Below are 15,149 nucleotides of genomic sequence, written 5' to 3' on the forward strand. Positions count from 1 at the left end.
CTTAAAACAGTATTATTATCAAGAAACTTGAAGAGCTTAGGGGTAACAACCCATGCTAGTGAAATGGCATAGCCCTTTCGAAATCTGCACCGCTTATTCCGGTCTACGGTTCTGCTAATTTCATTGCTCGCCTTGAATAAATCTTCTCTTGTCCAAGAGCATTTATGCTGACCAGATCTAGGTTTCTACTCAAGTACTCGTTTGCTTCAGCAATTATCCGCTTTTTCGACATGCATGGCTACTGATAATTCTATGTAGTTAATAAGTATTAAAGAAATTGCATATTTAGTGGTCTAAGCGAAAGCCAATAACATCGTATAATAAAAATCAAACTCGCAAAATTATAATTTGCGTAATTACTGGTGCTAGGACCTCTTGTGAGTCCGCACGGGTAGGTACCACCACCCTGCCTATTTCTACAGTGAAGCAGTAATGCGTTTCGATTTGAACGGTGGGGCAGCCGTTGTAACTATACTGAGACCTTAGAACCTATATCTCAAGGCGGGTGACGCATTTACGTTGTAGATGTATATGGGCTCCAGTAACCACTTAACACCAGGTGGGCTGTGAGCTCGTCCACCCATCAAAGCAATAAAAAAACAAAAAAAGTGCTATAAATAACCTTGTATGTGCAAATCGGAAAACGTCCGTAGCCTGACTAGTTCTTACTCTAAGCACAGCCAGTCTATTCATGTTGAGCAATGCAACGGCCGGTGTTCAATTCTTCGACATCATTTTAAGCATCGAAATATCATTGGATACATATAACTATTTTTGCCGTCATGAATTTAACATAGTCGATTGCCTGGAACGAATTAGCGATAAGACCACCCAATCAAATAATTAGTGTGTAATTTGTTTCATTAACACCATTATGTTAAACAAAACAAAAAAAAAATACGATTCTGTGTAACGTATACGAGTGTAGGAAATAAAGACTTATCAAATTTCAGACCCGGAATGGGGACATACACTGGAGTTAATATTGATCTAATGTCTAGACGGCCCGCCTGTACAAATTTGGCTCGTAGCTTTTTTGGCATTCCGGGGGCGTAAGGGCTGCTAGGTTATGTGCCAAATGGCATTAAACACTGTTTTTGTAGTCGTTAGCACAGTACGCATATACTATGTTACCCACATAAGGATACTACGGTATAAATTCATTGCATTAATTCGTTTTTAATGATAAAACGGTGTACTAATATCGAGCGATGCGACTTTGGTGGTGTTCATATCCCGCAGGCAAATACTGATCCCAGGATCCACTCTCTGTGCTTTAAGTCCCTCAAGCACCGGTCATCGTCATTGTCGAACTCGTCGATTACGACGAAGAGTTCGGCGAGCGAACTAACCCATAAACACGGCCCACTAAGTTACTCGCCGGATCTTGTCAGTGGGTCGTGATTCTGATCCGGTGGTAGATTCTGAGAAGCGCTGCTCTTGCTAAGACTAATGTTAGCAATTCTTTCAGGTTCTTCTTTCAGGTCTCACCTACCCGTCTGGGCGTAGCTGGAATAGCCCCTTACGCTACTAGCGCATAGGTAGGGGAACAAAAAACAAGTACCAAATTTAACAAGGAAATATGTGCTTCACACTAGTTTGTGAACGACTTCACAATAAAAAATAACGTTATGTAATCAAAAATAAAAACCGGTACAATTTATAAATTTGCATAATTACTGATAACCGTATGGTTAGGCACCGCCGTTTTGTCTGTTTCTGTCGCGAAGCAGTAATGATTCCCCTGTCATGGTGAAACTGGAAAAGCCTCCGGGCCACCGGTAATCCTTCAATCATAAAAAAAAGGAATGATTCGGTTAGGAAAAAAACATAATTCTATCGTAATTTAAAATTACATAATCGTAATCGATTACGTCGATGTAAAAGTTTGTCCTCATTATACTAGGTCAAGTTCGTATCTTGTAGGTAACGTTATTCAATCTGACCCGCTGCTTTGTCGTGACGTTTTCTATGGCGTGTCATGAAATGGGATTTCATTGTTGTATTAACTAGAGGTCCCGCAGTAGTCGAAATTCGACTATAATTAATTGGAATTGTAAGTTTGTACACTATTATGATTGTATTTTATACTTCTATAATCACAAATTTCGCCAAGGCTACAACTATAAAAAACATTGACAAAGACAAACAATATTTAATCTCAATTTGACAACAGACGTCAAGAACAAAAGTTTGACAATAAATAGTATGCATGCGTGTGTGGGTCAAATACATGGTATGTAGTGTGTGTAATGTTTTCTTTATTGATTTCATGTATCTTTTATGCATAATTTAAAAAAAAAATTAGCATTGTGCACTTCTTCTCTATATTCTCTATAAGTATGGAAAATTTCATACTCCTCCGTCCACGCAATTTTCGTTAAAAGGGATACAAAGTGTTTGCTTCACGTATTAATATATAGATAATGTAAAGTTATTCAATGGAGGCAGCGACGAAAGATGGGTTTGATATTAAAAACAAAAAATGTATATACATTTGTAAAACTAATATTACAATGATGATGTAATAGTCTATGTTTGAGTAGTATGATCCTTCGGAGTTAAAGTTGGTTTGACAGATCGCCTTCTCGCGTCTTTAAAGTCGATCCGCGCGAGGTCATCTTAGAGTCAGTGGTTTGAGATCAGATATAAATGGATAATGTGCTTGTGAAACGAGCCGAAACACCAAACTTTTACCTTGTATAGCAAGCTACCCTAAATAATTTTAGCTGCTTTTTGTTGTCTGTGGAAACGAAGTGCGGTCTTTTGTCCCAGAGCTAAGAGTAGGGAAATCTTTGCTTATACAAGGAAACTAAACGAGTATGAGTATATTTAGAGTGGTAAGCAGAAGACAACTAATATTTAGAAAGTTTTGATAGTGTCACATTATGTGTTGTAATTTGTATTGTTAAAACTTTTTATTTTTATTGCTTAGATATGTTGCCGAGCTCACAGCCCACCTGGTTTCAAGTGGTTACTGGAGCCCATAGACATCTACAACGTAAATGCGCCACCCACCTTGAGATATAAGTTCTAAGGTCTCAGTATAGTTACAACGGCTGCCCCACCCTTCAAACCGAAACGCATTACTGCTTCACGGCAGAAATAGGCCGGGCGGTGGTACCTACCCGCGTGGACTCATAAGAGGTCCTACCACCAGTAATTACGCAAATTATAATTTTTCGGGTTAAAGATACCTTAAAGTTACCTTAACTTAACAGTGACATATTTTAATGATATTGTAAAGAAACCAGTATGAGTAAGTAAAGGCAAATGGCAATGGTAATTTATTATGAGGCTTTTTTTTAAATACAACCAGTTATTTTAACTGAAAGTATATCTAAAGTATGTCCGGAAAAAAATAAAATTGTAGCCGTTTTGAGGGTACTGGAAAAAAACGTCGCGATGTCAAACGATCAATGGCACAGTACCGAATTGGAAGCGGCCTGCATCCAATGTAGCCTTGACCTACTTTTCGGGAAAATAGAAAAAAAAAAATAAACAAAATTGAACTCATTTCGTTCAAAGCTGTATTGTGTAACAAAAACGCTAAGCCCACGTCAATTGCAAAAGTTCTAAAGCTAGACGGATGTTGCATTCGCGTAAAGGTCACGAATTATGACGACTGGTCGTTAATTGGCCAAACTGGTGACCGTACAGTGTATCTTTTTTTTTTCAAACAGCCATTAATTGCCAATTTTCCATTAACAATGCCTAATTATGGCATGGAGAGGTTGCCGAAACTGAGCAATCGTAAACATTCTGTTCTGTTTGAAAATGAAAGAATAAAAATTCGGTAGGGGCATGATTATTTTCAGATGTAAGGGATCATATAACCATTCCACGGACATCTTCACTTTTTTTTATTGCTTAGATGGATGTACGAGCTCACGACCCACCTGGTGTGAAGTGTTTTTTTTTATTTATTTTTTATTGCTTATATGTGTGGACGAGCTCACAGCCCACCTGGTATTAAGTGGTTACCGGAGCCCATAGACATCTACAACGTAAATGCCGCCACCCACCTTGAGAATAAGTTCTAAGGTCTCAAGTATAGTTACAACGGCTGCCCCACCCTTTAAACCGAAACGCATTACTGCTTCACGGCAGAAATGAGCAGGGTGGTGGTACCTACCCGTGCAGACTCACAAGAGGTCCTACCTACCAGTAGATCGTTTTCAAGTTTATCTTAGTATTCGTATACTAAAATTGATATAATAAAATTCTACCAAAAGCATTAGCAATATGACTTCATGTGTCAAGAGAATCTATAAGCTCTACTAAAAGCTTAACAAGTTCACAGTTAACCCGTCTGCCCATTAAAGTTGAGTAGTAGAAGGTACAATTACTTGAGATTAATAGAAATTTTACATCGTGTCTGTTTGCTTAATTATTTTAGAGTCTGGTTATAAAATAATTTGAACAATTTGAGAACCGCCAGTTAGGTAATTACATGATTCTTGAATAATAATAGTTAGAAACGTGCGTGCTAGTGGAAATGTACCGTAGTTAAATTCATAAGCCTTTACGAATATGTATAGCCAAATTCCATCACATGAGCTTTTGTCTCATTTTTTGATAGTTATAGGGCGCATTTTAAGCCCCCAGTAGGTACTACCATCCTGCCCATTTCTGATTACGTGAGGCATTTTTGAGAATTTTTTGACAGCCCCTCCCCTTGGTGAGATTTCGTAAGATTTTCTTCAACTAACTCCCCCTCCCCTAACCTCACGCGAAATTCTTCAAAATTCATGTCTTGGCGGCAAAAGTGTACTCCTGCACAACCTCAAGAGTGAATACTGTAATCAACATATCAAAGTGATTTTCAATAAAATCATCTGCTCCTTCATCTTCGCTCTGAATTAGTCCCTGTAGAATTAGTCTGAATTTGATTTAAAAATTAAATTATTTGTAGTTCCCAATGACGATAATTTAATATTATAATAATAAACCCAATAAATAATCCGACAAACCCAATAAATTTATTTTTAAGACTACACACAAATCTTGTTGTCCGATATTTCATTTTGTTGCAAAGCAGACTTGCGCCCGGAAACGACCCATGACATTGTTACGTTCCTACACCCGGTGTCTTATCTATAAGACCTCGGACGCTTGGCCTCCAGAGTACTACAGATCATAGTTTGTCTAGATTGCTCCAAGTAGTTAAAAATCACATTACGGTTTATCAGACTTAGGTCTGTTTACAAAAATTAGAGGGTAGTTGAAAAATATTCCAAGTCCACCACGAAAACTGATATATTCCAAACTTTGTAAATAATAAACCCGAGATTAAACTGTTGTAAAAGTAGTTATAGATATTAAGTATATGGTAGATAGACTACGCATAATATGTCAAAAAGCATAAGTTTATTGCAACAGTCACTTTTAGTGTTCACAACGTGTAATCGTTTTAGTGATCGAACGCATTTATATTTGGGCAACTGATTATCATTGATTTAAATTAATTAATCCCTTCAACAATTAAAATCTCCGCAGTTAACTATTCTGTAACCCTGTTCAAAACAGGACCTATGCGTTTAAAAGTTGGCAAATTAAAAATGGACAAGTGTAATGAAAATAATCCAGGTGTATTTTGTTCTTTCTGTGTCTTAGATAAACATGAGTTTTATCTCTACGACATTGCGAGTGCTATGAACTCCAGCTGTAATTGAATAATCAGGTTGTTGTTGTAAAGTTAAGATAGTAAGTGAGTACTTCAGAAACAGTAAACAATGTAATTGAATTCTGTTCTGTGATTCATGTGCTAGTTAATTACGATTGTGAACTTGGCGATTCGAAGGAACGCGAAGCTAGACGTTTTGTTCAGGTTATTTCTATTTTTTTCCCGTATCTATTCGCTGGTCGCTTGGGAAGCTATACCAGCTACGTCCAGAGGGGTAGGTGAGCTCACGGGGTCAACCTGAGAGAATTTGCTAACGTTAAACCTAGCAAGACCTAAATGTATGAAAATGGTAGTGCAAGATAGAGGGGGAAAACGTCGACCGAAGAAGACATGTATGGAATGTGTGAATGTCGATATGAGAGAGACAGGAGTGAATGTTGGGATGACGGCTGATAGAAGAGAATGGAAGAAAAAAATTAGCTGTGCCGACATCAGCTAGTGGGATAAGGTGGAGAAAAAGAAGAGACCTAGCAAGAGTAGTGTTTCGCACAATCTATAACCGGATCGAAATTGGGACCCACTGAAAAGATCCGGCGAGATAGTTAGTGGGCTGTATCCATGGGTATCACTGTCTTCTCCATCCTGCCATGCTACTGTCGATTTGTCAGGATTGCGCGATACCAGAGAATGAAATATGTCACCATGTGACGTTATATTGTATTACCTAAATTGTCCTTATTGACATGGAATATAAATAATGCATTCTAATTTTATAACAGATATTATAATAGTAAATTATGACATAATCGTGCATCAATGCCGTGCACGATGCATGAAGTTTAGTTTAAAGTACCTTGTTGCCGTAAATATTTGCTTTTTTGTGTGTATGAGAAGCGTCGCGATTTCTTTCCCGTCACATAAAATACTACCCTAATGTGCGTTGTTTCAAAAAATCATATTTAAACGTTATTGTTAATTATCGATTGCAACACCCTCTCCTCGCGTCGTTTCCTCACTGCTGAGGGTCGTGACCATTATATGTCGACAGGATTTTGCTCCTTGTAATGTCCCGCCAGCGCCTCCGATCATTACAACGATATCCGATCCGATATTGGAACACCCGGATTCTGGTTAAAAAAAAAAAATATATATAAATTAGATAAAACATATTTTTATTGTAATTATATTAGTAACGACGTTTTGAATACTCTACAGTTATTGTTTACAGTTTATCAGTCGTCCGACAAGGAAAACTGTAATTGAACTGTAAAAGTACTTTTAATTTTATCTCCGACTCGCGAAAACCGACGAAAATGCTAAATATTTATATAAAAAAACGGATGCGACAGACTTGTCCTGCATACACAAAATGAATGAAATGAATGAATGTATACACAAAAATTCATTCAAATCAATCCAAGTTGTAGTATAGATAAATAACCTAGATACCGACTGCTACGCCATCTGTGGGGCTGATTTGTGAATCTAAACCATCCAAACGCATACAAAAAAATTATTCAAATCGGTCCAGCCGTTTAGGAAGAGGTCAGTGACATACACACGTACAGTAGAATTATCTAAATAAACTAGCTTTTGCCCACGACTTCGTCCGCGTGGAATAGTTCACAAATAATGCTTTATTTTAGAATAAATTTGGTTAGCATAAAAAACGTTATAGTCTAACACTGAAATAATTTTTCAAATCGGACCAGTAGTTCCTGAGATTAGCGCGTTCAAACAAAAAAACTTCAGCTTTTTTTTTTATTGCTTAGATGGGTGGACGAGCTCACAGCCCACCTGGTGTTAAGTGGTTGCTGGAGCCCATAGACACCCACAACGTAAATACGCCACCCACCTTGAGAATAAGTTCTAAGGTCTCAAGTATAGTTACAAAGGCTGCCCCACCCTTCAAACCGAAATAGACAGAGTGGTGGTACCCACCAGCGCGGACTCACAAGAGGTCCAGTACATTATAATATTAGTAAATAAATATTTGTATCTATTTAATGATTTAACTAGTGTATTTCGTTTTTTTCAGATCTAGTACACTGCACAAACGAGCCTAACGTGTCGATACCGCAGCTGGCCAACTTGCTCGTCGAACGCACCCAGAACACTAATTGGGTTGTCGTTTATAAAGCGCTGATAACCGTTCATCATCTACTCGCTTACGGGAATGAGGTAGGTCCTTTTTGTTCCTCCTTAAGAATTAATCAATACCAGTGGTCCCACGGTAGTCGAAATTCGACTATAATTAATTGAAATTATAATTTTGAACATTATTAAGGTTCTATTGTCAAAGACTTCTATAATCACAGATTTCGCCAAGACTATACTTTAGACAAATAATATTAAATAAATAAACGATGTCAATTTGACCACCGACTTTAAACAATAACAAAAGTTTGACAATAAAAAAAGAATATGTATATGTGTGTGTCAAATACATGTTAGTGTGTGTTATGATTTTTTTATTGATTTAATGTATTTGTATGCATAATTAAAAAAAATTATTAGCATTCTGCACTCCTCTATAAGTGTGGGGAATTTCATACTCCTCCGTCCACGCAATTTTCGTAAAAAGGAGTCTAAAGTTTTTGCTTCACGTATTAATATATAGATAAACCCAATTCACGGGACCTACGTCTTCGTTTTCAAGTAATGCGTCGACTTCCAAAACCTTACATTTTACATTATCAATACTCTGCCTATTTCCACGAATACCATGTGTTTCATTCCAAAGATTTGAATATTGTCTACTACTATATATATGATAGTATATATATAGATACGGTTGGTCTGTCAGCTCAAGGTGGCTCAACGTGCCATGGAAAGGGCCATGCTCGGAGTTTCTCTGAAGAATAAAATCCGGAATAAGGTTATTCGACAGAGAACTAAAGTCATCGACATAGCTCAAAGAGTCAGCAAGCTGAAGTGGCAGTGAGTGGGCTGGCCATATATGCCGTAGAACTGACAATCGCTGGAGCAGACGGGTTCTCGAGTGGAGACTGCGCAGCGGAAGACGTAACGTGGGACGCCCCCCTGGCTAGGTGGTGTAATGACCTCCGAACGGTGACCGGCAAGAAGAGGATGAGGAGAGCCGTAGACCGGGCGCAGTGGTGTGGATTGGAAGAGGCCTAAGTCCAGCACTGGACGACTGTAGATTAGAAGAGGCCTATGTCCAGCACTGGACGACCGTGGGCTGTTAATGACGATGATGATGATGATAGTATATCTACTATACAATCATTCAGTTTTATGCAAGCGTGATAAATTACTATGCGAATACCAATCGAAAATTCTTTATGCCCCATATGGAATTCCTTCAACACCCTCCTGAATTTGCAAAGCATTAATCGCTTTGAGGCATAGGTGCATTCTTGAGGTCTTGATTATATTGTATATCCGTTGCTCCACCCTTCAAACAGGAAGGCATGATTGCTTCGTGAATAGGCGGGTTATAGGCAGATACCTTGAGCTTCCACATCACACAATTAACATCAGTCATTATACATATCTACCTTTACTAGCGATTGTTTTAAAATTCTACATTACATTATTTACACTATAAGTTCTTACAGTTTCACATTCAGTGAGATGATGGGTAGACTGGTCATTAAATATGAAAATAGTAGTAAGGACCCTTTAACTAATTGGGCGTTACATTTACTAGGTTTAATGAACTTTTTTAATGGAGAATATCTGGTATATGGTGGGTCGTAGCTACAACCAAGTCGTCAGCCTTCTCGTCTTGTCTTCCAGAACAGTGCCTTTTAAGTTTTTTTTTTTTATTGCCTTTGTAGACAGACGAGCATACGGCCCACCTGATGGTGAGTGGTTACCGTCGCCCATGGACTTCAGCAATGCCAGGGGCAGAGCCAAGCCGCTGCCTACCGCTTAATACTCTCCACAAGCCTCGTTTCTTTACCTACCTAATGGTTGGTAGCTTAGGGGGCTATTCCAACTACGCGCGGACTGATAAGTGAGCTCACGGAATTCAACCCGAGAGGACTTGCTAACACAAGCCCTAGCAAGAGCACTACCTTGCTGAATCTGCCACGAGATCAGATTCGCGAACAATTGACCAGACCTGGCGAGTCACTCAGTGGGCTGTGTTTAGGGGATAACTGATGAAACATGAGGTGCTGCAATTAATTTTTATTAATGATGTTAAAATACCCAGCTGTCGTTATCTCTGAAAATTAACGTGCTTGAAATTAGTATTTGACCGTTTTGCAATGAATCATTTCGGTTACCAAACAATTTTTAGGTACAAACGTTATCGTAACGACTCATTCGATATCTGACTTCGAAATTTTGACGTAAGACCACTCCCAAGAGTGGACTATTGAAACTCGCGCTGAGCCTCCGAAACTGCACCAAAAATATGTATGTAGGCCACGACGACTTCAAGACAAATATAGACAAACAATATTAATCTATTCTCAATTTGATTACAGACTTTTACAATAATCAAAAGAGGATAAATGAGTGTGTGTGTGTCAAATACATGGTAGTGTTTGTAATGTTTTTTTATTGATTTCATGTATTTTTTATGCATAATTAAAAAGAAATTAGCATTCTGCATTCCTTCTTTATATTCTCTATAAGTGTGGAAAATTTCATACTCCTCCATCCGCGCAATTTTCTTAAAAAGAAGTACAAAGTTTTTGCTTCACGTATTAATATATAGATTTAATAAAAATAAAATGCCAAATATTTTTTCTTGAATATACAAAGACGTTATTTAATTTATAATGATAGTTTGCGATATTCTGGTGTACGTGATACATTACCAGTCACCCTTCCATTTGTGTCAATAAAATTGTTTGAAAGCAAACGGAGATCTTGACCTTGATTGTATAAATGGCTGTTTCAAAACTACATGGATGATTTTCTCTTTAATTTCGATAGGGTATTTGAGATGTTATTATGACTGAAATTCGCATTAAGAGCGTTTTTAAAAGGGCATCAGGAAATCTTGCTATATCGTCGTTGTCAAACCAAAATCTGCTATGTGCACTTTTTGAGATTTTTACTTTTTGACCTTTTCATATACATAGTTCACAGCCCTATCTACCATATAAAAAAACTCTTATGTGTCTATAGCTTTAATATTTATCAATAGTTTTTCATTTGATATAGTTCTTAAAAATTATCCTTCATATAAAATTTTATACAAAAATGTTTTTACTCCTTAATTCAAAATAGAGTTTTTGCCCATAGCAGATTTTGGTTTGACAGCGACGATATTTGACCTTTTTACCCTCAGACACAGCGCACTGAGTTTCTCGCCGGATCTCAGTGGGTCGCGTTTCCGATCCGGTGGTAGATTCTGCGAAGCACGACTCTCGCTAGGGTTCGTGCTAGCAACGTCGTCAGGTTTGAGCCCCGTGAGCTCACTTAATAGTCAAGGTTACGCTGAAATAGCCTCTCAAGGCTATCAGCTTAGGTAGGGAAAAAAACCGTTATAAATAACATTTCAAAATTTCTTGTTAGAGTTCAAAACTTTTTTTTTATTTTTATTGCTTATATGGATGGACGAGCTCACAGCCCACGGAAATAGGCGGGGTGGTGGTACCTACCCGTGCGGACTCACAAGAGATCCTACCACCAGTGATTACGCAAATTACAATTTTGCGGGTTTGGTTTTTATTACACGATGTTATTCCTTCACCGTGGAAGTCAATCGTGAACATTTGTTGAGTACGTATTTCATTAGAAAAATTGGTACCCGCCTGCGGGATTCGAACACCGGTGCATCGCTACATACGAATGCACCGGACGTCTTATCCTGTAGGCCACGACGACTTCAAACTCATTATTTAGAGTAATAAATAGTAGACAGTAATAAAAAAAGTATTACCTTCAAATCAAAAATATTAGTTCTACGAGGGCGGCACTGAAAATTTCGGGAATTAACGAAGTGACACAACATTACTATTTAAAAATGTATTTATTGCTTTTCGAAGTATTCTCCGCGAAATTTGACACATTTTTCCATACGATGGAACCAATCATTGAAGCAACCATTCCATTCGGAAGTTGGGGTCTCCAAAATGGCCGTTTTGTAGGCGTCCACAGCTTCTTCAGGTGATGAAAATCTCTGTCCACGCAATTTATTCTTTATTTTAGGGAAAGTATAAAAATCATTAGGGCTTAGGTCGAGGCTGTACGGCGGATGGTCTAATAATTGTATGTTTTCTTGCTCTAAAAACTCTTTTGTTCTGTGCGCGGTGTGAGAACTCGCATTGTCGTGATGGAGGATGATGCGGCGGTTGCAGTTCTCTTTACGGAGTTCAGAAACGACCTGTGGCAAACAAATGCTAGCATACCATTCTGCATTAACCGTTCTTTGTCCCTCAAGAGGAACAGTCGTAACATGGCCGGTTTTGGAGAGAAACGTGGCCACCATTTTTTTTTGCAACACTCCGTGAACGAACAATTTTTGTTGGCTTTAACTCATTTTCGAACACCCAAACTCGTGACTGGTTTTTTGTTTCGGGTTCGTACGCGTATATCCAGGATTCGTCACCTGATACAATGTTGTATACAGCATTTGAGGATCCTGCGTGGAATCTTTCGAGAGTTCTGACGCACCAAGTAACGCGAGCCGCTTTTTGCTCTTCACAGAGCGAATGCGATATCCATCGGGAAAACAACTTTTTTACACCTAATTGTTCATGCAAGATTATTTGTATTTGACTCATGCCAATGTCTAAAGTTGCCTGAATTTCGCGGTATGTCACATGTCGATCTTCCTCAATCAGCTTACGCACAGCATCAACGTTTTCTTGGGTGACTGCAGTTTTTGGACGACCTTGACGGGGATCATCACTGAGCTTGACACGTCCACGTTGAAACTCAGCAAACCAGCGATAAATTGTGGTTTTGGATGGGGCTTCATCACCAAATGCAGAAATCATCCGGTCAAGACACTGTTTTTGTGTTAAACCACTTCGAAAGTCATAATAAATCATCGCTCTTGAATTTTCTCGAGTCAATTCCATTTTCTCAACGGCTAAACAAGTTTGACAAAACCTCGTGACAAGACCGAGAATCTTTTTTTAAATAAATAAATGGTATTCGATTTTTAAAATCAAGGAGTTTTCAATTAAAAAGATTTTAATATGACAGGAACAGTGGAAATATTCCATTCCCGATACTTTTAGTGCAGCCTAGTAGTTAAAAAAAATACCTTTGATCAGCCTCGAGCAATTTTTTTCTGTTCATTTATGACCTGACCCGTACTCATCCACATAATTGAGTGCTATTGAGTCATGTTCGACAAAACAAAATTAATATTGTTACTGCACTACGACTTTCTCGTTGTATAAATCAGTTGTGCGTTCAGTGGAGCGTTGCCAATAATGTTTATTGTGCACGATTTTAATGAGTCTGAATGATTGCGTAAGAAATGTTTTTTTTTTTATTGCTTAGATGGGTGGGCGAGCTCACAGCCCACCTGATATTAAGTGGTTACTGGAGCCCATAGACATCTACAACGTAAATGCGCCACCCACCTTGAGATATAAGTTCTAAGGGCTCAAGTATAATTACAACGGCTGCCTTACCCTTCAAACCGAAACGCATTACTGCTTCACGGCAGAAATAGGCGGGGTGATGGTACCTACCTGCGCGGACTCACAAGAGGTCTTACCACCAGTAATCCTCCAGTATCATCTTCCTTTTAAGTTTTATAAAGAAATTCCTTAAATGTTTTTTGGTGGGTACGGGCAGCGAGCTTACTAAGAATCGCCTGGTGACCTTAAGACTGATATTATCCCATGTACCGAAATGTGCAATAATACCAATCCCAATCAGTAACTGATTGTCAAATCATGTTCGACCACCACTAATTAATGAGATCTATAAATATTGCGATTTTCGAAATTTTCGATACACGACTTATTGCTCAACGTTTTTTTTTTTATTGCTTAGTTGGGTGGACGGTCTCACAGCCCACCTGATATTAAGTGGTTACTGGAGCCCATAGACATCTACAACGTAAATGCGCCACCCACCTTGAGATATAAGTTCTAAGGTCTCAGTATAGTTACAACGGCTGCCACACCCTTCAAACCTAACGTGGTGGTTAGGGTCATTCGTGAAAATTGTTTGGTTTGTGAGTTTTTTTTAAAATAATAAATCTGTCCCTAAGTGATCTTTACTTTTAAGAAAAAGTAGTTTTCCTGAGGGTGTATATTTTTAAAGAAACCCGAGTGAAGTTGCGAGTAAAAGCTAGTAAACTGCGAAATTGCTTTTAACGGAGAGAGACCTCAAGAAAATAGAGAAGATCTCTTTATTTAGTGATCTTGTCAGCATAAACTTTCCAGTATCGTTCTAAATTGACAACATGAACCCATGCTGGATGTCTCGGTGTCAATTACTCATTGATGCGACCTCAATAAAATTATGGGAGAGACAATTTCTAATTTTTACGATCTAACAAAATTGTAACAAAGTTGTGTTACAAATGTTTGTCTACCTTCGTAATGGAAAAAAATATAAACATGTCTGTCTACGCGTTGCCTTAACCCACCGACACAGCACAGTTTCTCGCCAGATCTTCTCAGTGGATCGCGTTTCCGATCCGGTGGTAGATTCTGCGAAGCACGGCTCTAGCTAGGGTTCGTGTTAGCAACAACGTCAGGTTGAGCCCCGCGAGCTCACCTACTCGCCCGGTGACGCTGATATGGTTTCCCAAGACCATCAGCTTAGGCAGGAAAAAAACGGGTTCATTCGTGACTCACACGACTTCTTCTTAAGCTTATCCCATATTATGTGAGGTCGACGCAGCATGTCTACTTAACATGCTGAATAGGGAGTTGGGAGTTTTATTATTGGCCGCCTGCATGATCTCAATTCTCCTTGGGTTAGATATCCAGTAGTATATCGATTTTCCTTATAAAGAAAAGGAAAAATGGAATTCTTTTTACCCTAAGGGGGTCCACATTAGAAGGAGATTAAATTGCATGAGTAATAGATTTCTTATGGTTACTAGTAAGGTAAAAGCACTAATGCTGGACATTGAACTAAAAGATGACACTTTAAAAAAAAAAAAATTCTAATAAGGAAACTAAACACTTAAATAACATTGCTATTGATGTTAAAGACACCTAGTACCATCTATGATACATTCTCAAAAGCTTGCGTACAGTGTTAGAAGCAAATTTCAAAATGGCATCAGTTGACAACAAACAATGTGAGCAGGTTGACGTTTTGCGCGTAATTCTTAGCGTTTTCCTTAAGCCATCTGACTTTTAACAGGTGTGATTTTGTCTTATATTTTTATAATTATTGGCTACTGTTGGTTTCGATCTTATAAATGTATGAAATTATTGATTTATTAGGACCATTTCCTTATTATTTTGGTTTGTTTTTGTACAAATTTTAAGTGGTGTTTACTATTAGTACCAAAAATGAATCAAAACCTAAAAGATGACACGTGTGTCTTCTACTAGGGTTACATCGAACTGAATTTGTTAGCTTAATTTTCTTCAAATTCAGCCTTTATGTTGTA

The 15,149-nt window shown here is 38.2% G+C and overlaps 1 protein-coding gene across 11 annotated transcripts in view; it reads left to right on the top strand.

The window, feature by feature from the left end:
- Window positions 1-15,149, top strand: part of LOC101735410 (phosphatidylinositol-binding clathrin assembly protein LAP) — a 63,063-nt gene that overhangs the window by 13,859 nt on the left and 34,055 nt on the right. For all 11 annotated transcript variants that reach the window (XM_062669329.1, XM_062669327.1, XM_062669328.1 and 8 more), the window contains exon 2: window positions 7,665-7,807. In XM_062669329.1, coding sequence (XP_062525313.1) covers window positions 7,665-7,807 — 143 coding nt within the window. The remainder of the gene's footprint in view (window positions 1-7,664; window positions 7,808-15,149) is intronic.

Source organism: Bombyx mori, chromosome 7 (assembly GCF_030269925.1).
Source record: "Bombyx mori chromosome 7, ASM3026992v2".
NCBI lineage: Eukaryota > Metazoa > Arthropoda > Insecta > Lepidoptera > Bombycidae > Bombyx > Bombyx mori.